The sequence below is a fragment of the Caretta caretta genome, chromosome 18, assembly GCF_965140235.1.
Source record: "Caretta caretta isolate rCarCar2 chromosome 18, rCarCar1.hap1, whole genome shotgun sequence".
NCBI lineage: Eukaryota > Metazoa > Chordata > Testudines > Cheloniidae > Caretta > Caretta caretta.
The window spans coordinates 8590617-8616655 of NC_134223.1; the positions used below are offsets into that span (position 1 = coordinate 8590617).

Here is a 26039-nt window from a genome sequence, read left to right on the forward strand (position 1 = left end):
GCAAAGCTCAGCTCAGCTGCAGCCGTTCTGCCCGCTTCACACCCAGTCTGGCAGCGGGGTCGGACTCGGGCTCCGATGGGGCGACGCTCAGGATTCGCTTCTTCCCCGGCTCACCCCAAGGATGGGCGGGAGATACCCGGACACAGCCCCTCTTGCCCGAGAGAACGGTGGGGAGAGGGGAGATGCCCAGCCCCCCACCCCAGGGGACGGCGGGAGGGGGTGCCCAGCCCAGGGGACGGCGGGAGGGGGTGCCCAGACCTCTCCGCAGGGGGCAGCGGGGAGGGTGCCCAGCCCCCACCCCAGGGGACGGCGGGAGGGGGTGCCCAGCCCAGGGGACGGCGGGAGGGGGTGCCCAGACCTCTCCGCAGGGGGCAGCGGGGAGGGTGCCCAGCCCCCACCCCAGGGGACGGCGGGAGGGGGTGCCCAGCCCAGGGGACGGCGGGAGGGGGTGCCCAGACCTCTCCGCAGGGGGCAGCGGGGAGGGTGCCCAGCCCCAGGGGACACCGGGGGGGGGGAATTAAATACCCGGATGTGGCCCCAGCACCCACCAGTCGAACTTGCCCACTTGATCCTCGTAGACCGCGGCCGCCAGCGGGGCCAGGAGCAGCAGCCACGGCCAGGCACCGGCCGTCATGGTCCGAGCCCGGGAGCTGCTCCGAGTCCGAGCCCTATCCCGACAGGCAGCGCGCCGGCTCCACCGAGCGGCCCCGCCAGGCGGGGCCTCGCCCACAGGGGCTGCCGTGTTTGGCGCCTTAATGAGGAAAAACACCCGCACCCGGGCAGGGTCTGCTCTTGGTGTTGGCACTAATGGCGGCGTAGGGGGAAGCCTCCGCGGGGAAAGGGGCGTGCTGGGCCGGCTGTGGCGGAAGGGAGTACCCCAGCGAGGGCAGCTCTAGTCAGGCACCTCCTCGGGCACCTCCAGGAGCTTCCTATCCCGGCAGCCCTCGCGGCGCACGGGGTCCTTGGAGCGCTCAGCCGGGGCAGCAACGTGCGAGCCATGCCTAAGTCCAAGCGGGACAAGAAGAGTAAGTGACCCCCCCCCGGGGCTGACTGCCGGGGCCCCTCTGCGCTGCCCGGCTCGCTGCCCGCCCGGCGCCGGGCCCCTGGCCCCTGTGCCGGCGGGAGGCTCCGGGGTCGGGCGGGGCCACTCGCCTTTCGGTAGCAGCTTCCCTGCCCCGCTGAGGTGGAGCCCCCGGCGGGGCCTGCCCCGCCCTCAGCGGGTACCTGGCTGCTGCGACGCCCCGGTACCCGACTGCGGCGTGGGAGCCCCCAGGGGCTCTTGACGGTGTGTCCTGCGGCTCTGGGCAGCGCGTGATGTAAAAACACTGTGATTTAATTATTAACCACTCAGGCTGCTTTTACTTTGTGATTAAACCTATCGTAGAATACTTGGTCAGTCAGTTTGCTGTGAGAATATTTTATTTATATATATATATATATACATACACCACCACCACCACCACCACAACGGATTCAGACTACTGTGTCTCTTTTGGGTAATGTTGTTAATCTGGCTACTGAGGTCTGAGTATCAGAGGGGTAACCATATTAGTCTGTATCCACAAAAAACAACAAGGAGTCCGGTGGCACCTTGAAGACTAACAGATTTATTTGGGCATAAGCTTTCGTGGGTAAAAAAACCCACTTATTCAGATGCATGGAGTGAAAGTTATAGATACAGGCATAAATGTATATACTGGCACATAAAGAGAAGGGAGTTACCTTCACTACAAAAGGAATTTTCCCTCTCTCGGTATTGACACCTCATCATCATTATTGGGAGTGGACCACATCCACCCTGACTGAATTGGCCTTGTCAACACTAGTTCTCCACTTGTAAGGTAACTCCCTTCTCTTCATGTGCCAGTGTGTGTGAGTGTGTATATATATATGTATATATGTATATATGTATGCCTGTGTCTGTAATTTTCACTCCATGCATCTGAAGAGGTGGGTTTTTTACCCGCAAAAGCTTATGCCCAAATAAATCTGTTAGTCTTTAAGGGGCCACCAGACTCCGCATTGTTACTGAGGTCTACGTACCACTAAGGCTGGGGGTGGGGGAAATTGTGTGCTGACATTAGGCAGAATAGGTTGCGTTAGTTGGTTTGGGAATTATAGAACCCATTCAGCAGCCTCAGTAAAGATGTTTCCTTTCTATTCATGAGTTCCTTGTCTCCTACCAGGGATGATGCAAATATCTGGCGGTGTGCTGTTGTATGTCAGTGCAATATGAAACCCTGAAATGTTTTATTTCAATGATGGTTTGTAGCTCATGGTTTTAATCAGTAAAGGAAACTCTGATCCTACAACCATGCAGGGACTCCCAGCAAAGCATCAGTGCTAGAAGGTTGCACCTGGTCTTCTAGGAGTGAGTCAAAAGTCTTTGAGTTCATTAAAGCTGATGTCCAGAGTGTATTTGGCAGCCACATTTCTGTGCTTTTTAATTGTACTTTCCATAAGCAGTGCCCAAGTTATCAATGATGCTGAAGCTCTTCTTCTTCCTTTCAGTTTCCCTAACAAAAACCACGAAGAAAGGTTTAGAAGTCAAACAGGGCTTAATAGAAGAGGTAAGTAAGAACATACGTTGTAAGGTGCTGCATTTAGTTTTCCATTCTGTATCAGAGAAAAACATAGATATGTTCTTTCCCTTCTGTAGAATCTCCTTCTGTTAGGATCTTACTGTACTTTACACAGAGTAAGTCGCACTACATGCTTTCTAGATGTGGGGAAACTGTGGCACACAGGCAATTTGACTAGACCCCAGAAATATAGAAAAGAAGCAGTTTGAGAAACTGGTGTCAGATGAATTCATTATTAATCTGTTAAGATTCTTACAAAAAAAAGTTACAATGCATACAGTAAAACTACCTCAGGATTTAAGCTGTGTGCCACAAGGGTCATAAAAGAATTCATCATGGTGTCTGTGTACTGGGTCATACAGTTAACCAACTACATTACTGAGGCTTCTTGATCTTTTCAGGTATTGGCTTCTACCAGGGGCAGGACAGTGGGCTTAATGGCTGAATTGTGTAATGCAGTTTAGCGGTCGAGGTAGTAACTACAAACAGCATCCTAAACGACAGCCAAGGCCATCCATGTAAATCGGATGATGACATTCTCTCATGCTGGATGGAACATTATCACAGTGTCCTGAACCATCCTCCAGCTGCCTCTTGTTCAGAGCTGGATGATCTGGCAGTCACTGCGGTTCCAGATCCAGACATTTGTACTGATGTTCCAATATTGGATGAAGTGAAGTGTGCCGTCTCTAAACTGAAAAATGGACGCACAGCCGGTGCTGATGGCATCCCCTCAGAGCTGCTAAAATGTGCTATTGATCCTGTAGCAGAATCACTTCTGGCTATCTTTCGTCTGGTGTGGAGAACTGAAACCCTGCCAAATGCCTGCAAGGACGGTACTGTGATCTCACTCTATAAGGGCAAGGGACCACGCAGTGAATGTAAAAGCTACAGGCTGATCACCTTGCTCTCCATTCCAGGGAAGGTGTTTGTACGTGTTTTGCTGGCACGCCTTTGCTACATCGGAAGCGTCGTCCCCAACAGTCAGGCTTTACAAGGAACAGGTCCACATGAGACACCATTTTGGCTGTTTGCTTATTGTCAGAGATACACCGCGAGTTCAGGAAGCACCTGCACTTAGCATATGTTGATCTTAAGGCTGCATTTGATTCAGTAGACCATGTCGCGTTATGGAAGGCCTTAAAGGGCATAGGTGTCCCTACCACTCTGCTGGACTTAATTGGAGAGTTTCATAATGGAACCCCTGCCCATGTTCGTCTGGGGAACCGGATGTCAGTACCTTTTAAATCAGTATCTGGTGTTAGGCAGGGTTGCGTTCTGGCCCCTGCACTCTTTTGTCGGGCAATGGATTTCATAATGCAGCATTCCATCAGGTCCATAGGGATTGAAATCGGCGACCTCTCACTCAGAGATCTTGATTACGCTGATGACGTTGTTCTTTTAATACAGAGCCCCAACAGGTTTCATGAGGCACTCCAGCAGATGGAGGACGAGTTAGCTAAGATGGTCTCCATGTTTCATGGTCAAACACAAAACTGCAAAATCTAGGACCAGGTCCACCTGCGACTCCAGCCTCCTTGAACAATGAAACTGTCAAATCAGTTTCCAGCTTTTATGATCTGGGTTCTATACTTACCAGCTCCTCCAATTCTCACGCAGAGGTTCTCCATCAGATTGGCATCGCAGCATCTGCCATGGGCCATTTACAACGGATATGGAATCAACATCATCATAGTACGACAACCAAGCTGAGGATTTATTTCAGCTGTATCCTTCCCATACTGTTGTACGGCTGTGCAACCTGGACACTATGCCGCGCAGACCGGACAAAGCTGGAGGCTTTCCACACAAAATGTCAACATCGTATATTGGGCATAAAGTGGAATGACTTCATCTGTTATACAGATGTTTATGGTCGTTTGGGTCTACAGACTACTGGGGCCATTGTCCGCAGGCAGCTCCTTACGCTTCTTGGCCATGTCGCAAGGATGCCACAAGACATTCCAGCGAACTACATTCTCCGGGTGGTTTGTAACATCCGGGATAAAATTCCACCAACTGGGGGGTGGAGGCAGCCCAGAGGTAGACCCCCTATTACATGGGTTCATCAAGTCTGTTCCGATGTTGGACTCTCAGGCTGTCAAGCCTTTGCGGTTGCGCAGGAACGGACCAAATGGTGAACGATCTCTATGGCCGACTGGCTAAGCGTTAGAGAGAGAGAGTTTAACAAATCCTGTGTTTGTTTTATAATACATAGTTTTATTTTAATGTAAAAAAAATTGAGTTTTACAGTTGATTAGTTCAAATGGAGAATCTCGCATCAAAATCATAGTTGTTAGTTCCATGGATTGCCCGATATTGCTGGGGAACTAGAGATGTTGCCATGAATAGAATTTTTGAACAATCCTCCCACCCCATCTTCTGTGTTTAAGCTGTTGCAGAAATGCATTGGTATGCAATGGGGATTTCTCCGATGTTTGCTATAACTGCTCAATATCATGTTCTCCTATAGTTGCGGAAATGTGTGGACACCTACAAACACCTCTTCATCTTCTCTGTTGTCAATATGAGAAACAACAAGCTGAAGGATATCAGAAGTGCCTGGAAGCACAGCAGGTGAGCAGTAGTCTCCGAGATTGCTTCCCCTCATGGCTAGTGATCATGAATATTGTGTTATAGGTGTATACATATCTTAGACAGATTACTGTACTTACTTCTGTGGGAGGGGGAGGTAAGGTGCTAAAAGAGCTCTATGAATTTTCTTCTCTTCCGCCCCTCAAGATGATAGTTTTCAGGAAGTAGCTTGGGGCTCTTGGCTGCAGTGCTGGAGTTAACCCTAGGATTTCAGAAACGTCAGCGTTTGATGGCAGCTGCATCTTTCAGGCACTGGCACGTAGAGCTAAAGTGATGCAATTACTATCACTTGCCTTCCCTCTCCTGTTTGGGGCAGAAACAGTACCTTTCCTAATTCTTAGGTTACAAGAGAGAAGTTTCAGGATCCCCTTCCCCGGCCCTTAAAAAGGGAGAGGCAGCGACTCCCAGATTGAGAACCCGTCTTCATCCCTGATTCAACTCTGCAGATGTATTGAGCCCATCATGATGGATTCTTTTCCTTTTTTTCCAATAGGATTTTCTTTGGGAAAAACAAAGTTATGATGGTGGCATTGGGACGGGGGCCAGCTGATGAGTACAAGGAGAACTTACACCAGGTATGTTCTGATTTCCATAACTTTTGCATGTTTTGGAAGTGAGCCTTATTTTCTGTAAATCTCAAGAGAAAATAAAGAATTGCTTTGGAGAGCCAGAATGGATCAATACTCTTCCATCGGCAGTAAATGGGGTTCAGATACTTAGATTGTCAGCTCTTTGGGGGCAGGGACCATCTTTCTGCTCTGTGTTTGTACAGCGCCTAGCACGAAGAGGTCCTGGTCCATGCCTAAGCACTACCACAATGATGATAAATGCCAGTCCTTCACTGATATGTAGATCTTTAGGCAAGTTGCCTTTGACAACAGTCCCGTTGCCAGTGTGAGCAGCCTTTTAACTCTGGTGATGGTTAGCTTCACGTCAGTGTAGCTTTGTTCACCATAGGTTCTTCCACTATAGTAAGAAATTTGTCCTTTTTATCAGTTCATCAAAGGAAGGGTGCATGAGGATGTTGCCGCATTTACCTCTCCTCCTTCCAGTATGTTTGGGGGTGAGGGGTAAAATGGTGCCTTGCTCACAAGATACCTAATTGAGGACACTCCTTGTTAGTACTATAGCAACTCAATCCTGAAGATCTGGGTTGCAGGTACAAGTGGCATCTCTCAGCCAATACTGCTTAATCTTCTTTCAGTGGAGGCAGAATTGTTGGGAGAGCTCTAAGGACCTCCACCAGTAGATGTGTCTTCACATCTTTTTAGTCTCTCGCTGAAGTAGGACTGCAGCCAGTGTCTGAATAGTCTGAATTCATCCATCCAAGCTTTACAAATAATTTGGAGCCTCAGCCCTATGGCATTCTTGCTACAGTTTGAAAAACTAAACTCCAATGCTAAGAGCCCTCACAGGAGTCCAAAAATTCATAGAATCATAGAATATCAGAGTTGGAAGGGACCCTCTAGCCCAACCCCCTGCCCAGAGCAGGACCAATCCCCAACTAAATCATCCCAGCCAGGGCTTTGTCAAGCCTGACCTTAAAAACTTCTAAGGAAGGGGATTCCACCACCTCCCTAGGTAACGCATTCCAGTGTTTCACCACCCTCCTAGTGAAAAAGTTTTTCCTAATATCCAACCTAAAGCTCCCCCACTGCAACTTGAGACCATTACTTCTTGTCCTGTCATCTGCTATCACTGAGAATAGTCTAATCCATCCTCTTTGGATCCACCTTTCAGGTAATTAAAAGCAGCTATCAAATCCCCCCTCATTCTTCTCTTCCGTAAACTAAACAATCCCAATTCCCTCAGCCTCTCCTCATAAGTCATGTGTTCCAGACCCCTAATCATTTTTGTTGCCCTCCACTGGACTCTCTCCAATTTCTCCACATCCTTCTTGTAGTGTGGGGCCCAAAACTGGACACAGTACTCCAGATGAGGCCTCACCAATGTCGAATAGAGGGGGACGATCACGTCCCTCGATCTGCTCGCTATGCCCCTACTTATACATCCCAAAATGCCATTGGCCTTCTTGGCAACAAGGGCACACTGCTGACTCATACCCAGCTTCTGGTCCACTATAACTCCTAGGTCCTTCTCTGCAGAACTGCTGCCTAGCCATTCGGTCCCTAGTCTGTAGCGGTGCATTGGATTCTTCCGTCCTAAGTGCAGGACTCTGCACTTGTCCTTGTTGAACCTCATCAGATTTCTTTTGGCCCAATCCTCCAATTTGTCTAGGTCCCTCTGTATCCTATCCCTACCCTCCAGTGAATCTACCACTCCTCCCAGTTTAGTGTCATCCGCAAACTTGCTGAGGGTGCAATCCACACCATCCTCCAGATCATTAATGAAGATATTGAACAAAACCGGCCCCAGGACTGACCCTTGGGGCACTCCGCTAGATTCAGACTGCCAACTAGACATGGAGCCATTGATCACTACCCGTTGAGCCTGACAATCTAGCCAACTTTCTACCTACCTTGTAGTGCATCCATCCAGCCCATACTACTTTAACTTGCTGACAAGAATACTGTGGGAGACCGTGTCAAAAGCTTTGCTAAAGTCAAGGAATAACACGTCCACTGCTTTCCCTTCATCCACAGAACCAGTTATCTCATCATAGAAGGCAATTAGATTAGTCAGGCATGACTTTCCCTTGGTGAATCCATGCTGACTGTTCCTGATCACTTTCCTCTCCTCTAAGTGCTTCAGAATTGATTCCTTGAGGACATGCTCCATGATTTTTCTGGGGACTGAGGTGAGGCTGACTGGCCTGTAGTTCCCAGGATCCTCCTTCTTCCCTTTTTTAAAGATTGGCACTACATTAGCCTTTTTCCAGTCTTCCAGGACTTCCCCCGATCGCCATGAGTTTTCAAAGATAATGGCCAATGGCTCTGCAATCACATCCGCCAATTCCTTTAGCACTCTCGAATGCTTTGCATCCAGCCCCATGGACTTGTGCATGCCCAGCTTTTCTAAATAGTCCCGAACCACTTCTTTCTTCACAGAGTGCTGGCCACCTCCTCCCCATGCTGTGCTGCCCAGTGCAGTAGTCTGGGAGCTAACCTTGTTTGTGAAGACAGAGGCAAAAAAAGCATTGAGTACATTAGCTTTTTCCACATCCTCTGTCACTAGGTTGCCTCCCTCATTCAGTAAGGGGCCCACACTTGCCTTGACTTTCTTCTTGTTGCCAACATACCTGAAGAAACCCTTCTTGTTACTCTTGACATCTCTCGCTAGCGGTAACTCCAGGTGTGATTTAGCCGAATCTCTGTTTAACTAATTTTTCTTCAGTAATTCTATGACTGCTTAATCTTCTTTCAGTGGAGGCAGAATTATTGGGAGAGCTTGAAGGTCCTCCACCAGTAGATGTGTCTTCACATCTTTTTTGCCTCTCACTGAAGTAGGATGGCAGCTAGTGTCTGAATAGTCTGAATTCATCCATCCAAGCTTTAAAAATAATTTGGAGCCTCAGCCCTATGGAATTCTTTTTGAAATACAGTTTGAAAAACTAAACTCCAATGCTAAGAGCCCTCACAGGAGTCCAAAAATTCTCTGTTTAACTAATTTTTCTTCAGTAATTCTATGACTAGATCATAGTGACTTTTCAAATGGGATTTCTCTGCTTTTTCTTGATCAAACATCTGAGAATCTTGAGCTAAATTCTTTCTTAGGCCCCACTGATTCATACTCTTTCCCTCCTCCCACAATCTAATCTCCTTTCTCCAGAATTTACATCTGGAATGTCCTGCCAAGCCAGTGCTTCCATCAGCCACAGAACAGGTTTCACGCTAGGAGGAAAAGTCTCCTGAAATAGATTTGCCATCTACATCCTGTCCTTAATTTAGTCTTCCTCACAGCACCAAAGGGCTGCAAGACACGTCGGAGCTGATGAATCAATATCTGCAAATCTAAGGGTTGGGTCCTCTGAATTATCTGGGCTTCCTGAGTAAATTCCGTGGTATTAGGGGGCTTTAGCACAGTCCAAGATAAGTGCGCTGCTGAATTCCACATGCTGCTTATTTTCCAGGTCAGCAAACACCTAAAAGGTGAAGTTGGTCTCCTGTTCACCAATCGCACCAAAGAAGAAGTGAACGAGTAAGTATCTGGGGGGGTAACAAAGGGGCTTCGGGCTAATGGCACCCTTGCCACCAGTGTTGCATCTCGATTGAGAAAGAACTAAAGTTCAGACTGAGCCTCTTCTCCCTCACTGAAACAGAAGCCGCTACTGGAAGCAATTCTCTCGCTCTCCTTGATGCTGATCCCATGACAATGTTCAGCTTAAAGTGCTTTTATGCATGCCTCCCTTTGGAGCTGCGATGGGAAAGGCTCACAGTGGAAAAGGCAGGGGGAAGGTATAACAGGTTATGCCGTGATTGAAAAGGGAATGGGAGGTGCTACGCTCTGATTCACATGGCTGCTTTCTTGGAGATGTTGAACTACGCTTGTCCATTTAAACTGGGTAATCTCCATAACAGTAAAATCTAACGCCACACGGTGAGCAATCTCTGACCAGCACCCCACAAACACATCTGACTGGACTTTTCCTTTCCTGAATCTCTTGCTCTAACATAACTTGCACTTACCTGTAAAGTTAGTGTATGGTCGAACAGCTACAAAGCTTTCCAGAGTCCCCAAGAGTTACCTACACACATGGACACTGTACACAAGTACAAATCACGTTCTGGTCTCGCTGGCCTGTGCAGGAGAGAGTGAGTGTGGAAGTAGTAGAACATCTCTTGGTAAGTTGGCCTGTCATCCGTCATGTGGACCCAGGCGAACTAGAGGAATTTTGCTCGGGGGGGGAGAGGTAATTGTAAACCTAGCTTGAAAAGGATGTATTTCTTTAATGAGAAAGCAGGAAAAACTGCAACCCTGCTGCCTTCTAAAGCTTTTCCACCATCAACAGAACATTCACATTCAGTCACTCTCTTTTCCTCCATCTCTCCCACCCTCCCCAAGACACATACCCCCTGCAAAAAAAAAAAAAAAAATACTCTGGACTTTATTACTGCTGATCTGTTTTACATGGAAGGTGTTTGGATACTGTAGTGATGGGTAGTACAAAACCCATAGATGCTGATTTCACAATGTCCGCCCCTCTTGGGGTAGGATAGATGAATTCCAAGGCTGACCCATCCCAAATGAGGTTTATTCCACAGCTGGAGGTTTCTTAAATAAGTAATACTCTTGTTTCCTCCCCTCCAGATGGTTCTCTCAGTTCAAAGAGGTGGACTTTGCCCGTGCAGGTAACAAGGCAACATTTACAGTGAGCCTGGACACGGGGCCCCTGGAGCAGTTTCCCCACTCCATGGAGCCTCAATTACGGCAGCTGGGATTGCCAACGGCTTTGAAGAAAGGTATGTGAGCTGCCTGGCGCATATGACCATAATTCCCTCTCCGCCACTAAAATTATTCCAGATTTACTGGCTTTTATTCAATAAATGTTGGTAGCATCTTGGTCAGCATATATGCAGGAAGGCCGGGCAGGGTGAGTGTTAGATGATGGAAGCAGAAGTCAGAGCATATGTTCAGCAGGGAACATCTAATATTAAAAACCCCTTTCTCCTCCTATGGTTGACACTGGAATTGTTTGTTTGTTCTATATCATAAAATTCTTGTTTCTAAGAGCTGGTCAGGATAAGCCAAGCACCTGATGAAAGCCCCATCTCCTGTATGCCTTGGTTTTTCATATCAGTCAGCTGGGCTTGACCTGCAGATCACAATGATTTTTCATGGAGGATGTGATTTATTTACTTCATTATATGCCTTGACAAAGCCACAGGCGGTCATGTGAAGTCTCCTGTTATTTCCGTCAAAGGAACTGGGAGGAAGGAATCAGCCTGAATTAGTAATTGCATAAAAATGGGGGAGCCAGGGGAACTCAGCATTTGGGAGAGGATAGGCATGAAGCAAACACCTGCTAAGAAATTAGTTGCTGAAGTGGGTTTACACTGCATATCAATTTCAACGACTGATACATGCCTTCCATTATATTACATTTCCTCAAAGAACGGTCAGCCTATGTAAAAATCAAAACAATTTATTGTGCTGCTGGATTGAAGCTTCATTACTCTATGCTGCCAGCAATAGAGAACCAGGCTGGGAGCTCTGATTACCACAGCTGCTCCATTTCTTCTCTAACCTCATGTGGTATTCATCCCCCTGACTGGATCCCCTTCTTCCTCCCTGTGCCTGCAGGAGTGGTGACACTGCTTTCTGATTATGAAGTCTGCAAGGAAGGGGATGTTCTGACCCCTGAACAGGCTCGTGTCTTGGTGAGTAACATATTAGCAGCACAGTTAGCTAGCTATAGTTCAGGGGCAGCCACTATTTCCACCCAGTAACAAGTCCTGTGGATCTTTCCTGAAATTACAGATTAGTGTGGCCAGTAAATTTTATTCAGTGTGTGAAACCATTTGTGCTCAAATCAAGTTACTCCAGTTCTGGATATTAACCATAATGAATAGCTGCTGTTCATTAGGGTTGTATGCATCCTTAAGAGCTGTTTTGGCTGCTAGTCAATAATGCTTGACTGGGGATTAATGACCAGCTGGAAGAATAGTCCAAGGTGCAAATGAAGGAGCCCAGCTGATAACTTGAGAAATACCCTGTGCTGAGACAGGTATTGCTTAAATTATAAGAACACACAGAGAAATGACCAGGCTAATGGATGATAGATCAGGTATTGCTAAAAGAATTAAATGGCTTGCATGTTGAGATTTGAATCCTACCTTTGCATTCTAGTTTTATACTGTGCATTTTGAAACCAGCAGTAAAATCATAGCTGCCTGAGAGTGGCATGGACTGAGGAAGGGATCCATCTAATCGAGCTTGAAGGGAAAAGTCTGCATTAAAATAGCTTCATGCTTTTGGTCTAGCTCAAGTTGAACAACTTATCCTTATATTAAAATGCACCCTTTGATTCTTGCTTACATCCCCTGTTTTGTCATAATGCAGTTTAAAGGTGTTAGTTAATGTGAGAGCTAGCCTTGCCACAAGGAGGCTAGCAGTATGAGTGACAAGTTCCTGTCTCCCTTTCAGAAACTCTTTGGCTATGAGATGGCAGAATTTAAAGTGACCATCAAGGGCATGTGGCATTCTGAGACAGGAGACTTCCAGCAGTTGGTGAAGGAGACAGAAGAAACCTCAGAGATGGAGGAGGAGGAGGAGGATGACGACGAAGAAAATGGCAACTAACTGAAAGACCTGCTATAGGACATTAGAGACAGTTTGTTCTATTTCAAGAATAGTCCACTGAAGCCCATGGGTACTCTCCCTCAGTTGCAGCAGGACAAAGTTGATCAACCCACAGACTTGCTATTTATCAAAGATGATGCAAATGGTTTATATATAAAATTAAGTAGAAATTTTGGATCCCTGCCTGTGCAGCCTCTTTGAGCCTGTTCTCAGGTTCTGCACATTTTCTCCTCGTTCAGGGATGCTCAAGTTTCACGTAAGAAGTAAAACCCTTTCCACTCTGTGTTTATTGTTCAGACTTGAACTCAGCAAATCTACTTCACCGCCCCATAATCCTTCCCCCTACAGAAAATTGCTTTTGAACTGCTCACTTTGCATTAGAAATGACAGTTATATAGAGAGCAACTATTTAAATGCAACTTGTCTCCAAAGGAGAAGGTGCTAATTCATATTTCCTAGGATCCCTAGAAGGTTGGGTTTTGTCTTAATTCAAAAGCTAAGAGAACAATCTAGACTATTCCTTTGAGGGCAGATACTGACTAAATTACCACTGAAGCCAAAGGATGAAGTGTAGTGACTAAGCTAGTTTCCTGTGCCATCTTTTAGTAAGTTCCTTCTGTCTTCACTGAGCCTGTTTAAGAACAGTGCATCACCAGAACTACTGCAGCTTCCCTATTTCTCGGTGTAGAATGGTAACAGAGCAGCAGTTTAACCTTTTTTCATTTGCAGGCCCCTAAAAAATTTCAAGTGGAGGTGCAGACCCCTTTGAAAATCTTAAACAGTCTGCAGACCACAGGTTGAAAACCACTGTTCTACGGTAATGCCAACCTTTGGCAGACCCCCTAGACATAGTCTTCAGACCCCAGGGGATGTGTGGACTACAGGTTGAAAACCGCTGAAATAGAAGAATTATCTTCTCTCCAACTTCTAGTATAGAATACCTGTGATTTTCCTGTAACTGATTCTTGGCCCAGCACTTCCAAGGCTTTATGGGAATGAGTAATTTTTTTTTTTTTTTAAAAAGGGGAAAGAGTCCTAAAGGTTATACTTTAAATGTTGGTGTAACTAACCTCTGAAGTAGAGCTGCTGTGGAAGTGAGTATATGTGTACAATACTCAATCTGTAGAAGCAGGCAAAATCCTGTAGTTAAGACTTTAGGAAGCAGAACTGAGGTTGCAACTACATGACCAAGACAGAAGGGGGCACTGTGGTGGTAAAGTAGTCACATGACCAGTTATAATTAGTGCCTATGGTACTTGCAAGTGTCTAGATCAGTGGTCTCCAACCTTTTTAAGCACAATACCACTTTTTGAATTTAAGTGCAACCCAGGAGCTACCTCAAAGAAAATAAAGAAGGAACAGTAACCACAAACCCAAACACCCTTGCCCCGCTCATTCCATCCCCCCTCCCTCCTTCCCCTGGACAGACTCAGGGCTTGGGCTAAGGAGTTCTGTGGGGAAGGAACTCTGGGCTGAGCCTGTGGTGGGGGTTGGGGTGCAGGCTCTGAGGGAGGGAGTTTCAGGTGCAAGAGGGGCTGCAGGCTCTAGGAGGGAGTTTGGGTGGGGGGCTTGGAGTGCAGGAGGAATTTGGCCAGCATGTCCAGCAGCAGCTCCTGGGTGCAGAAAGAGAGGCAGCTCAGCACACTACCCTTGTCTGCAGGCACCACCCCCGCCACTCCATTGGCTGCTGTTCCCCATTCCCAGCCAATGCAAGCTGTAGAGGGTGGTGCCAGCAGACAAGGGCAGCATACAGAGACTCCCCCAAGAGCTGCCTCATAGGACTGTTAGTGACCAATCTCCCGGTTTGGCTGCAGAAGGGTTGGCAACTCTAGACTAAGATCAACTGTCAAAGGCTCCATGATCACAATCTACCAGTTGGCAATCACTGATCTAGATTGAACCACAACTTTAGGTTACACACTGCCTATGGAAAATTCCACCAGAGGTAGGACTAGGGTTGCCAGCCCTCCAGGATTGTTCTGGAGCTTCCAGGAATTAAAGATTAATTTTCAATTAAAGATTTTTGTGTGATGAAACCTCCAGGAATAACCAACCAAAACTGGCAACCCTAGGACTGGTCCTGTGTATGCTGTCCACAGTTTGAGTGGGTTGTCAACAGAATTGAGGAATTTAGAGAAGCAGCTGTGTTAGTCTGTATCCCTAAAAAGAAAAGGAGTACGTGTGGCACCTTAGAGATTAATAAATTTATTAGAGCATGAGCTTTTGTGAGCTACAGCTCACTTCATCGGATGCAAACTTACGCACTAATAAATTTGTTAGTCTCTAAGGTGCCACAAGTACGCCTTTCCTTTTTTTTTTTTTTAGAATTGAGGAAGTTACCTAGCTAGACTAGCGTAAACAAAGTGCTATTTAAACAGTTACTTAATGGGCAGGATAGTTCCCCTTCCTGAGCCAACAAACTACATTAAGGTTATTTCTGCAGTTCTACTATTTAACATGTGTTAGGAAGCCTGCACCTGGGCTGAAATTCTGATGGCTTAAGACAGTTTCAGGTGGCCTAGTTTGCACTTTGAAGTTCCTCTCTCCTCTTCAGAGAGGCTTATTTACACAGCTGTTGCCTTGGAAACAGAACAAGTAACTGGGCTAAAGTCCCTTCATGAGTGAACAGCACAAGCAAAATTGGAACCTGCACCCTTCCTAAAAGGAACTCCATTGCTTTAAGCACAACTGCCCTTGTAACTGCTACTGTGATTGGCTGTTAGTAAAACAGCTTGCCACAGAAATTCAAAACGAAACCCAAAATTCAATTTAACAGGCATGGCCTGAGTCAGAATAAAGCATTTTCTAACAGATGACTGAAGACAAAACATCCACAGTCGTAGTTGGAGACTTCAACTGGCCATATCACAGGGCCCGTTCCTTATACGAATTACATCACTGAATCACAACACTATTGTGTGCGCTCGGGTGAAAATAGGAGCTGCCCTATTAAGGGACATTCTCATGGCAATTATGGCTTTTAGTTTTGTTTAAGGAAAAACAAGACACATTATGGCTTGAACACCATGTGCAGCTGCCATTCAATCAGCACAGAAACAGTGAGGCTTGTGATTGTACGAAGAGCTTCAACTCTAGTGTAAGGCAACCCCAGTGTGGCACCAATACGTTCACTACGTGGAACCCCTGATCCAAGGGTGAAGTTTCCTCTGAAACGCTTTGGGAGGAGTTAGGAGGTCTCAGATGCCAGAATACTTGGTTACCATCCCCACACTAAATTTGCTACCCCCATTTTCTAGCGGAAGTAGTTGGGACAGTCATGTGTTACTAGGTGCCAGGCTCTATCAAATGCTTCCACCACAGCTGGGAGCAGAGGGCCCTCTTCACTGCACGTGAGGTTCTGCTGCAGCTGATCCATGTTGGACATCCCAATGATCACTGCATCTCCAAGGGCACCCTGCAGTGGAAAGGGAGGAGTTTACCTTATAGGAAAAGCAACTTGTCTCCCATCTTGTAACAAACATCAGACTTCAGCTCTGTTCGTCTTTCAGCTGAATGTTGCTCTTTGGCAACTACTGGATATTTGGGGAAATATGTCGTAACTGCAGTCCTGTTAACAAGGCCAGAACTCAGTGTGCTGTCCCTGCCTCCAAGTCTCGCCAGTCCCTCAAAGGCTGCCGATTCATGCTCTGTGGGTGGCCAGAGGGATGGGAAGAGAACATAACCATTAATTTCCCAGCCATATGAAAAGCCAGTTTATCACCTCATGAGGAAGTGGCTGAGAAAAGTCAAAACTAGAGCGACTAGCCTTTAACATCTTCCACTTTCCTTCAGGCCATGGAGACAAAATACAGAAGGAAGTGTAGAGCTGATTCACTTCTATAGTCTACTGTGTGCAGCAGCCTGGCATTGGAAGACCAGAGAAATGTTTCAAAAAGAACAGAGCAGTAGGGTCTGAGTGGATTAAATGACAGATTTCACTGCTGATGTACTGCAACTGGAAAAGCCAAAGAAATCCAGTTGCAGCGTTAGAGTTCTGTTGTACATACCAGCTGTTTATGTTAAAGTCAAGCAATTACCTGAAGTTTGGAGTGGTTGTACATCCAGCGTAAAGCAGCTGAAGTTAGGCTGGGGGGGTTAGAGCCGTAAGCCTCCCCTAATGCTTTCTCTACCTGGGCAATGGCTTGGAAATGGTGCTCCTTCCAGTATCTACAGCAAAGGAGACATTAATGGAGCATTAATTTTACTGACTCAGCTATCTCTGGCTTCCTCTTATGACAAACATGGATCCATACTGCAGGCAAGAGAACAAAGGGGCATTAAGGTCAAAGACTAGTGCATGTACCCAGTGCAGCCCTTATGGCCTATGCTGCCCAAATGGTTTTTGGGTGATCCAAAAGGCAACCTCCCTAGAGATCAGAGATGCTGCAGTCACTGTTTAACAAGCATAATGTTGCCTCTTGAGGCTTCAGTCTCAGTAACTTATTTCATTGGTGTGGAATTTAAATTTTTGTTTTAGATAGCTAGTATAATAGATTGTGTAGATACAGCAAACAAGTTCACAGCAGCCGGCTCATGCCCCTGCGTCCTTTCAGATACCAGACCATTAGTGTACTAAGTATGCACTAGATGTTAGATGGCTAGCTAGAAAAACCTGACTACTTTTTGTTGTTCTTGTAGGCCTTTCATCAAGAGCTGAAAGCACTTTGCAAACATTCAGCTTCAGCCTCCTGTATGGGAGGTCAATATCCCGCATCTCACAAACAGGGAAACAGCTATTTAAGTGATTTTTGCAAGGGCACAGAACAAGTTGGTGGCAAAGCTGGAACTAGATTAGTAGTTGTCAACCAGGGGTCTGGGGCCCCCTCGGGGCTGTGAGCAAGTTTCAGGGGGTCCGCAAAGTAGGGCCAGCATTAGAGTCACTGGGGCCCTCGGCAGAAAGCCAAAGTCCCGTTGCATGGGGCTGAAGCCCAGGGCCCTAACCCTGCCATCCGGGGCTGAAGCCGAAGCCTGAGCAATGTGGCTTCACGGGGGCTCCTGTGGCATGGGGCCCGAGGCAGCTGCCCTGTTTGCTACCCCTCACACCAGCCCTGGCTTTTATATGCAAAAAAAACAGTTAATGTGGCACAGGTGGGCCATGGAGTTTTTATAGAGTGTGTGTGTGTGGGGAGGGGGGCTCAGAAAGAAAAAGGTTGAGAACCCCTGAACTACAGTATAGAAAGCACCCCTGCTGTAATAAAGACACCACACTTGTTCTCTTTACAATCATTAAACCATCCCTCTATTTAACAAATTCCCACCACCCGAGTGCTGCAGGGGACCGCCAAAGAGTAACTGAGGGAGATCACCTGCCTGCGAGCATCATCACTGAACAGACTTCAGTCATTTGTATTTTCTCCTGCATCTTCACGTGGTGATTCATCTAGGCCGAATCAAAGGTAACATTCTAGCCCAGGGATTCTCAATCCTTTTTCTTTCCGAGGCTCCCCCAACGAGCTATAAAAACTCCACGGCCCACCTGTGCCACAGCAACTGGTTTTCTACATGTAAAAGCCAGGGCCAGCATTAGGCAGTAGCAATCAGGGCAACTGCAGGGGGCCCCACGCCACAGGGAGCCCTGCAAAGGTTAGTTGCTCAGGCTTCAGCATCAGCCCCGGATGGCAGGGAGCAGGGCCCCGGGCTTCAGCCCCATACGGTGGGGCTTCATATTTCTGCCCTGGGCCCCAGCAAGTCTAATGCCTGCCCCGCTTGGCGGATCCCCTGAAACCAACTCGCGGCCCCCGGGCCCCTGGTTGAGAACCACTGTTCTATCCTCAGGAAAGGTCCATCTCTCTGCCATTCTACCATCTGGAAACTTACCTGTCCCTGTAGGTCTGTGCCCAATCATTTCCAAAAAACCTGCCAGTCGGTTGGCCTGTGTCTTTATCGTCATACTTGTACTTCCCTGTCAGCAGCCCTCCTGCAGGGGTTCAATGACATGCTATTGTTAATGGCCAGGATTTTGTGGTGGATGGAATTTTACAGCCTGCAAAAAGTACTGTAGCCTTGTATACCCCATGACCTCCTGCAGCTCTGTACACAGGGCCTCTCCTGCAGCCCAGGCATAAACCCCAGGATGGGACAGGGCAAGAAGAATTGAAATGTAGGGTGTAAAAACTCCACCTATTCAGCTCTGACCAACAGAACGAGCCCTTTATGGTGAAGGGGCCCTCTGCCCTAGTAAGGGCCCTGGTAAGGCAAGATGGGCTTCTTGGCATCAAGACACTTGAGTCATTACAGCTGTTGTTTTACTTTGTGTAAATATCTCTTATGAATCTAGTGTTGGGGAAAGGTGCCAGCTTGGCAGACCTGAAAACAGATGAATACAGCATGGGTAGCCTCTGCCTTGGCCTGCAAAGGATCAGCTTTCATGGCCCAATTCAATCCTTCATCTCTGCTGACAAAGGGCCTGTTTGTAAGGGTGGCATACAGACATACAGGTAAACTAGGAAAGGATGGGGATCAGCTCATTCAATGGAGACTTACAGGTGGAGGGCTCTATAGCTCATTATCTGTCCCGTCCCCTGAGCCACCCAGTCACCCCACCGCCACCATTGTTATTCACTTCTAAGCCCACTGTTAGTGGTGGCAGTTTGGCTGAAGTGGAGGGAGCCCTATTCAGAGGGGGGCAGGCCAATGTCCAGCCTATTTTTGTTTTGTTTGGTTTGGTTTAATTCCCTCCTGCCACCCACCCCATTTAGCAGACCCTTCCTCCTCACCCTTGCCCAGCTCGTACCAGCCAAAGGATTGTAGGCATAGAACCGCATTCCACAGTGTCTAAGGCACGGCAACAGCTCGGTTTCCACTTGGCGAGTGGTTGCATTGTACATGCCCTATAACAAATAAGAGCACTTAGAACTTCAGAGTAGGGCCTGGCTAGCTTATGGGGTGCTAATACAAGAGGAAGGGCTCCCTATTTGATGGTGAGAATCCAGAAGGCTAATAATGATCCACATGTGTTGCCATCTGATGGCTATTTGGCCACCTATATGAAGTGGCTCAGTCCATCCCTAGTGGAACACTGTTGGCACCATTTACCTATACTCCTGACATGCCCATCACTGCCCTGCCCCTGATCACCATGGGCGCCTGAGTGAACTGCAGCCTCAAAGCTGCACACAGATTTTAACTTCCCACAACCAACTGGACCTGATTTAGTACTGACAATTTCACAGCCACATGTCCGCAGGGCAAATTAACTAACATTCAGAAAAATGTGGTTCTGCTTTTTCTTTCACCTTGCCTTGTCTACAACTATTCAGAGATAAAACCAAGTGCTCTGGATCAGTGCTCATGGCATTAGCAGGACTGTGCCTTTTGTATAGACAGGCATCTGCCCATGTTAACCCCTTCCAAACATCCTGAAGAAATGTGCGTCCCAGCAGCAAGTTCCTTTGCAGCAGTTATTTAACCATCATTGCATATGCACAGATTGACTCCCATTTAGCTCCATAATGTCTTTGCATTGCATTCAAATCAATAGTGCAAAATTCCAGTGGAGCTGGAATAGCCCTCTTCCTCCTCCTCCATGGATACATTTTGTGCCCTATGAAAGGAGTCAGAACAGAGAGTCCCCAGGTCACACTAGACTGGTGCCTGCTGAAGAATGGATTTCCTGGATCATTGTATGGAACTGATAAACATTACTATCAGTTTCACATCCAGGAAATTGCTGGAACAAATGACAGACATGTATCCTCTTAACTGCGTCTGAGTAGCGACCTCACTTGGCTTTCTAATTGCACTTGTCCAAAAAGGTCTTACCAGACTAAATGAAACATCTTTTTGTTCAATGTTTGTAGAGCAACTTGCACAACAGGGTCCCAACCTGAGACATGGGCTCCTAGAACCTACCACAATACAGCGACAGGTTCCCAGCACTCTTGCAACAAGAATAGAAGTTTGTGACTTTTGACTTGCTTAGGCTTTCCAAACCACCCAGTAAGACTCTACAGCTCCAATTTTCCCAGTAGCTGCCCTCAGTGGGTGACGCTTCATGAAATCATTCTGGAGAAGGAGTAATCCCCACCTGAACAGCACTGGGACAGGTGCCTCTAGCTCCAGGTTGGGTAAAAAGGGACTAGAGCTGCAGGAGTCTGTGCAGTATCAGGTAGACCATATTAAATCTGCAACTCTCACCTGATACACAGTTGGAAGCACCCAGTTGTTGTACTTGCAGATGGTATAGATTTCTGCCACCTCCCAAGCTGCATAGTTTGACAGACCAAGCTCCTTAAACTTTCCCTGTAGAGGAATACAGAGAGTATTTAATCCCAGTCTCTTGCAGCATGTATTTACACACACAGTTTAAGATTAACATAGTGAAACAGACTGTCAACTGATTTTAGTCCCCAAATTAGTTTTCCTTTTTTGATCACCCCTTCTCCAAATGGGGATGACTTACGAGACTCAATAGGAATAAAAATGTTTCCTTTGTTTTGTTTTAATTAGAAGGCCTGGATTTACATCCTTTTAAAACTCATTTCCCTACCTGTTAATGCCAAACATAGCACAGGACCAATTTGCAGGAGGCAAAGATCAGAAATCCTAAAGCTTGTTAGAACTTATGAGATCTTATTTATGGTACTAAATGATTCACCTGGAGATACTATATGGTACCAGCTGTTTATACCTTACACGAGCCATTGATTTTTCTTCTCCCTGCCTTGTGGAACTCTGCCCCCTCACCACTGTACTCACACCACCCCCTGCAATGGAAAGCAGGAGAACACACAAATAAACCGAGATAAAACAAAACAAAAACCAAGTGGACAAAGTCACAGGTTTAGGCCTCTGCCTTTACCTCCTTGTATAGCTCATTGCAGGCATGTAGTGTCTGTTCCACAGGGGTGTTGTGGTCAGGGGCATGGAGATAGAACAAGTCTACGCTCTTCATCTGTAACCTCTCAAGGGATGTCTCCAGCTGAGACCTGACACTCTCAGGCTTCAGAGTCTTCCCCTCCCATGGATTGGCTTTGGTTGCCATCTTCACTAAGACAGAGACAGAACCAGATTGAAAATAACCAATTCTGTATTTCATCTTTAGTAACCAGGGTGAAGGAAGGATAGGGATAAGGAGTGGGCACAAGCCACTTAAAATTAATGCATAACATGGTACAAGCTTACAGACGCCCCAGGCAAGACTGGTAACATCTGCAAATTGCGGTACACAAAGGGAAAGCCAAATTAATAGGGTTACAGAATTGCTAATGCTTATCTAAATATCCAAAAACGGGAACAGGTAAAATCCTAGAGGCCCAATCCAGCTATCTACACAAGTTCTCTCATTAGTCTTCTTCGAAGGGCTGGGTGGTCACAGTGGCTGTAACAGTTGTTTTCCCCTTACCCCAGTTCACTTGATGTATAGGGCATAACTCGTTTATTTCAGAGTCAGTTCAATGGATCCCTGCTTCCCCACAATGGAGCACAAAATTAATCTGTAGTTTAGACTGTACACTCTCCAGAGTAGGGACTATGTCTTCATGTGTACAGCAACTAGTACAATGATCCTAAATGTAGCCCTTGCATACTACTAGAATACAGATATTGTATAACGACCACTATTCTGTACCCAAATATGGCTGCGCAGTTAGGCACCTAAATCTTGTCCAAGCCAAATGCATCAAGTAAACAGCATCAGTGGTGATTAGATTTTAAAGGGATTTTTCCCTGCAAACATTAAAGTGTTCCAGTAACACAGATGAGCAGTTGTTTGGAGAAACACAGTTTTTACAGGACCTTCAAAGTGAACTCTGTCACCACCTCACGCAGAGCACACTGGCCACGAGACTCATGAGTGCAAAGGGCAAAATAAAGCCTAAAGATAAGGGAAAGGGCAATCGAACAAGCGACCAGAGGAGTGACACCTGGCTCCAGTCTGGGGAACCTGACAATGTTGAGTGCTTTGGGGTTCTCCTGGGTGTGCAGCCGCATAAACGCCAGTCAGCGCTGTGCCCTCTGGTGGAGAGGCCAAGGAGTGGGATGAAGGAGGGAGACAGTGTGTCCACAGAGACAGGCCTAGGTGTTTGGCAGTTCCCAATGCTCTAAAACAACGAGGAATCCGGTGGCACCTTAAGGACTAACAGATTTATTTGGATATAAGCTTTTGTGGGTAAAAAAACCCACTTCTTCAGATGCATGGAGTAAAAATTCCAGATACAGGCAGAAATATGTATTGGCACATGAAGAGAAGGGAGTTACCTTACGAGTGGAGAACCCAATACTCCCTTCTCTTCATGTGCCAATATATATTTCTGCCTGTATCTGGAATTTTCAGTCCTTGCATCTGAAGAAGTGGGGTTTTCACCCATGAAAGCTTATACCGAAATAAATCTGTTACTCTTTAAGGTGCCACCAGACTCCTCATTGTTTTTTGTGGATACAGCTTAACACGGCTACCCCTCTGATACTTAATACCCTGACTGTTACCACACACACACACACACCCCCACACACATACCCGTAGGCTCCTGGAAGCCGATCTCTCTACCCAACAGCCCACATTTGCGACCCCAGCAATGTCCCTTCTCCCCTCAGCATGTGGGAGGGGGAGACCCTAGACTGCTCCCCCCTGGGGAGCAGCCCAGGTAAAGGAGATGGGACTCCACCGGCTTCCCCTGGAATGTGGGGAATCCAGGCTCCCTGCTCCACTGACTGCCCATGGGGGGAGGTATTCAGCAGGGGCAGCTCCTGCTCCCCCAAATACCCCCCCATGCCCACGTCTCCACACACACACCATGCCCTACTCCCCAGACCCTCTTACACCACCCCCCACCCTCTTACCCCATCCTCATGTCCCACCCCCCGTGCCCACCTCTCCAGCCCCCCACCCTCTTAGCCCCTTCCCCGTCCCACCCCCCCAAGCCCACCTCTCCAGCCCCCCCGCCCTCTCTTAGCCCCTTCCCCAAGCCCAACTCTCCAGCACCCCCCATTTGTTACCCCCCATGCCCAGCTCCTCTTACCCCACCCTCTATGCCCACCTCTCCAGCCCCACCCCACCCTCTGACGTCCTCCCCACACACCCCCGTGCCCAGCCCCCTCTTACCTCCTATGCCATGCCCCGCCCACCTCTCCAGCTCCCCCCGACCCCCTCCCCCGTGCCATGCCCCGCCCACCTCTCCAGCTCCCCCCGACCCCCTCCCCCGTGCCATGCCCCGCCCACCTCTCCAGCTCCCCCCGACCCCCTCCCCCGTGCCATGCCCCGCCCACCTCTCCAGCTCCCCCCCGACCCCCTCCCCGTGCCATGCCCCGCCCACCTCTCCAGCTCCCCCCCGACCCCCTCCCCCGTGCCATGCCCCGCCCACCTCTCCAGCTCCCCCCCGACCCCCTCCCCCGTGCCATGCCCCGCCCACCTCTCCAGCTCCCCCCGACCCCCTCCCCCGTGCCATGCCCCGCCCACCTCTCCAGCTCCCCCCCGACCCCCTCCCCCGTGCCATGCCCCGCCCACCTCTCCAGCTCCCCCCGACCCCCTCCCCCGTGCCATGCCCCGCCCACCTCTCCAGCTCCCCCCCGACCCCCTCCCCCGTGCCATGCCCCGCCCACCTCTCCAGCTCCCCCCCGACCCCCTCCCCCGTGCCATGCCCCGCCCACCTCTCCAGCTCCCCCCCGACCCCCTCCCCCGTGCCATGCCCCGCCCACCTCTCCAGCTCCCCCCCGACCCCCTCCCCCGTGCCATGCCCCGCCCACCTCTCCAGCTCCCCCCGACCCCCTCCCCCGTGCCATGCCCCGCCCACCTCTCCAGCTCCCCCTAAACCCCTCCCCCGTGCCATGCCCCGCCCACCTCTCCAGCTCCCCCTAAACCCCTCCCCCGTGCCATGCCCCGCCCACCTCTCCAGCTCCCCCTAAACCCCTCCCCCGTGCCATGCCCCGCCCACCTCTCCAGCTCCCCCCGACCCCCTCCCCGTACCTGCGGGCCCGTCGCCGCCCGCCAGCAGCGCCCCCAGGATGCGCTCGGACGCGCCCCCCCCGTACATATGGGCCGTGTCCAGCTCCCGGTGCCCCCGCTCCAGGAAGGCCCGCAGCAGCGCCCCGCTCGCCTCCTGGTCCGTGCGGCGCCCGAACTCCATGGTGCCCAGCACCGAGGCCGGGCGCCGGGCCGGGCCGCCCGGGGACTGCACCGACTGGGCCATGGCGGAGCGAACGCGGCGGAGCGGCCTGACCGCGACCTCAAACCGCCGCAGCGCGAAGAGCATTCTGCTGCGCATGCGCCCCTGAGCCCGCCCTAGGGAACGAGAGGAAAGGACTCACGGCGCCAGCGGGCGCTAGGGACCGTCTCCAAATTCCCACCCGAGTGACAACGCGTTGTTCACTAGAAAGGAGCGGGGCCGGCTCACTGTGAACCGATACGTTCCCCTAGTCAATGGCTTCTGTCTTGTGTGCCCAATAGCTCCCTCTCTGTCCCTGGTGGTTGCAAAGGAAACGTCCCCAATGTAAAGTGAGTGTGAACTGATGCTGTGATGGTTGCCTGAGTCTGCAGGCAGCCTGAAACAAAGGAGAGAGGTGTGAACTGCCCCAGGCACCCCATTGGGGGCTTTAGCCCCAAACGCTAACGAAGACTATGTCTTCTCTGCAAAAAGGTGTGTTTTTACAGGCCCTGGAGTTGGGGGCTGGGATGAGGAAACCAAAAAGCTTTTTCTCTGTCAGCTGCCAGGGGATGGAGCTTCACATTTATCAGACACCTGTAAGCCAGTGGCTGATACAACAAAGAGAGCCCCAACTGGGTCCAGGGACAGCACCCTGGTAATAAACCAAGCACCCTTCCCCTCCCAGCACTTAGAGGTTGTTGAGCAGGGCTTCTTGCCAGGGTGTTGTCCCTGGACCTGTTTGATGGCCTCCACCCCTGTCACATTTCATATTTATGGCTAGTTAATAGGTTTGGTCCCCCTGATCAGAGCAGGTCTAGATGGCACATGGTCAAAAGCGTAAGGGCCTAGTGCTCTCACTGCTCCTATCGTTGGTTGAGCTGCACTGGTGCTATAGAACATGGGGAAGAATTAAGGAAAAACCTCCACGCACGCAGACAAGGCCCCCATTGTGTGTAGTTCAAATCCTTTTAGCCCCAAAGAGACTCCTTTTAGGATACTGGGGGGGGGGGGGGGCAGAGAGGGGGAAGAGAACTAGTCTTTCCGTAAATAGCATGTGGGGACGGGAAAGGAATGAGTCCCTGGATTTTTCTTCCTGGGCCATTACTGTCCCTAGGAAGGTTTGTGGGCCTAGGCCTGGGGACAGGGAGTTTATTACACCCATGGGTGAATTGTGTGCTGGCAATGGTGGCACTATTGCCCTAGGAGCCGGTATATGTGTGGGGTTATTGCCTCTGGGGGTGTAACTGCACCCGGGGGGGTATTGCCCCGGGAGGGGATCTATGTGCCCTGGGCGTGTGGGTTATTGCCCCTGGATGGGGGTAATTGCACATGAGGGGGCTATTGCCCCAGGGGGACTAAATGTGGCCTGTCTGGTGGGGGCTATTGTCCAAGGAGGGGATCTATGTGCCCTGGGGGTGTGGGTTATTTTCCCTGGAGGGGATCTATGTGCCCTGGGGGTGCGGGTTATTGCCCCGGGAGGGGTAACTGCACAGAGGGGGGCATTGCCCTGGGAGGGGGGGGGTATGTGAGCCCCGATTACTGCCCCCGCACGGGACCCGTGTGCCCCGGGGACCCTGCCCGG

At 49.1% G+C, this 26039-nt stretch overlaps 3 protein-coding genes across 5 annotated transcripts in view; 1 reads left to right on the plus strand and 2 right to left on the minus strand.

The window, feature by feature from the left end:
* EMC1 (ER membrane protein complex subunit 1) overlaps nt 1-713 on the minus strand; it is a 26762-nt gene extending 26049 nt beyond the window's left edge. Inside the window, exon 1 of the mRNA XM_048825034.2 lies at nt 549-713. Coding sequence (XP_048680991.2) covers nt 549-634 — 86 coding nt within the window. The 5' untranslated portion in view covers nt 635-713. The remainder of the gene's footprint in view (nt 1-548) is intronic.
* A 206-nt stretch (nt 714-919) lies between these two features.
* MRTO4 (MRT4 homolog, ribosome maturation factor) lies at nt 920-12554 on the plus strand. Of its 2 annotated transcripts, none has more exons than XM_048825039.1 (8): nt 920-1025; nt 2512-2570; nt 5056-5159; nt 5671-5752; nt 9208-9275; nt 10386-10537; nt 11379-11455; nt 12222-12554. In XM_048825039.1, the coding sequence occupies exons 1-8, from the start codon at nt 998-1000 to the stop codon at nt 12375-12377; spliced, it is 726 nt and encodes a 241-aa protein (XP_048680996.1). In that variant the 5' UTR covers nt 920-997; the 3' UTR covers nt 12378-12554. The 2 variants fall into 2 exon arrangements, with proteins under 2 accessions (XP_048680996.1, XP_048680995.2); XM_048825038.2 differs by lacking the exon at nt 920-1025 and adding an exon at nt 2984-4567 and having other exon boundaries at nt 2540-2570.
* Nucleotides 10162-24592, minus strand: AKR7A2 (aldo-keto reductase family 7 member A2). Of its 2 annotated transcripts, none has more exons than XM_048825036.2 (7): nt 24280-24592; nt 21178-21365; nt 20514-20618; nt 19111-19207; nt 18195-18294; nt 16415-16544; nt 10162-11001 (listed from the first exon to the last, which is right to left on the minus strand). In XM_048825036.2, the coding sequence occupies exons 1-7, from the start codon at nt 24575-24577 to the stop codon at nt 10993-10995; spliced, it is 927 nt and encodes a 308-aa protein (XP_048680993.2). In that variant the 5' UTR covers nt 24578-24592; the 3' UTR covers nt 10162-10992. The 2 variants fall into 2 exon arrangements, with proteins under 2 accessions (XP_048680993.2, XP_048680992.2); XM_048825035.2 differs by lacking the exon at nt 10162-11001 and adding an exon at nt 11205-15792.
* Nucleotides 24593-26039: the final 1447 nt, after the last annotated feature.

Excerpts from the sequence above, each read along its gene's own strand:
- AKR7A2 (XM_048825035.2), bottom strand. The coding sequence starts at position 24,577 with ATGCGCAGCAGAATGCTCTTCGCGCTGCGGCGGTTTGAGGTCGCGGTC. Across the intron at positions 21,366-24,279 it reads GGGCGGCGACGGGCCCGCAG|TGAAGATGGCAACCAAAGCC; the intron begins GTACGGGGAGGG and ends TCTCTGTCTTAG. Across the intron at positions 20,619-21,177 it reads GCAATGAGCTATACAAGGAG|GGAAAGTTTAAGGAGCTTGG; the intron begins GTAAAGGCAGAG and ends ATTCCTCTACAG.
- MRTO4 (XM_048825038.2), top strand. The coding sequence starts at position 4,238 with ATGGGCCATTTACAACGGATATGGAATCAACATCATCATAGTACGACA. Across the intron at positions 5,753-9,207 it reads ACAAGGAGAACTTACACCAG|GTCAGCAAACACCTAAAAGG; the intron begins GTATGTTCTGAT and ends CTTATTTTCCAG. Across the intron at positions 9,276-10,385 it reads ACCAAAGAAGAAGTGAACGA|ATGGTTCTCTCAGTTCAAAG; the intron begins GTAAGTATCTGG and ends CCTCCCCTCCAG.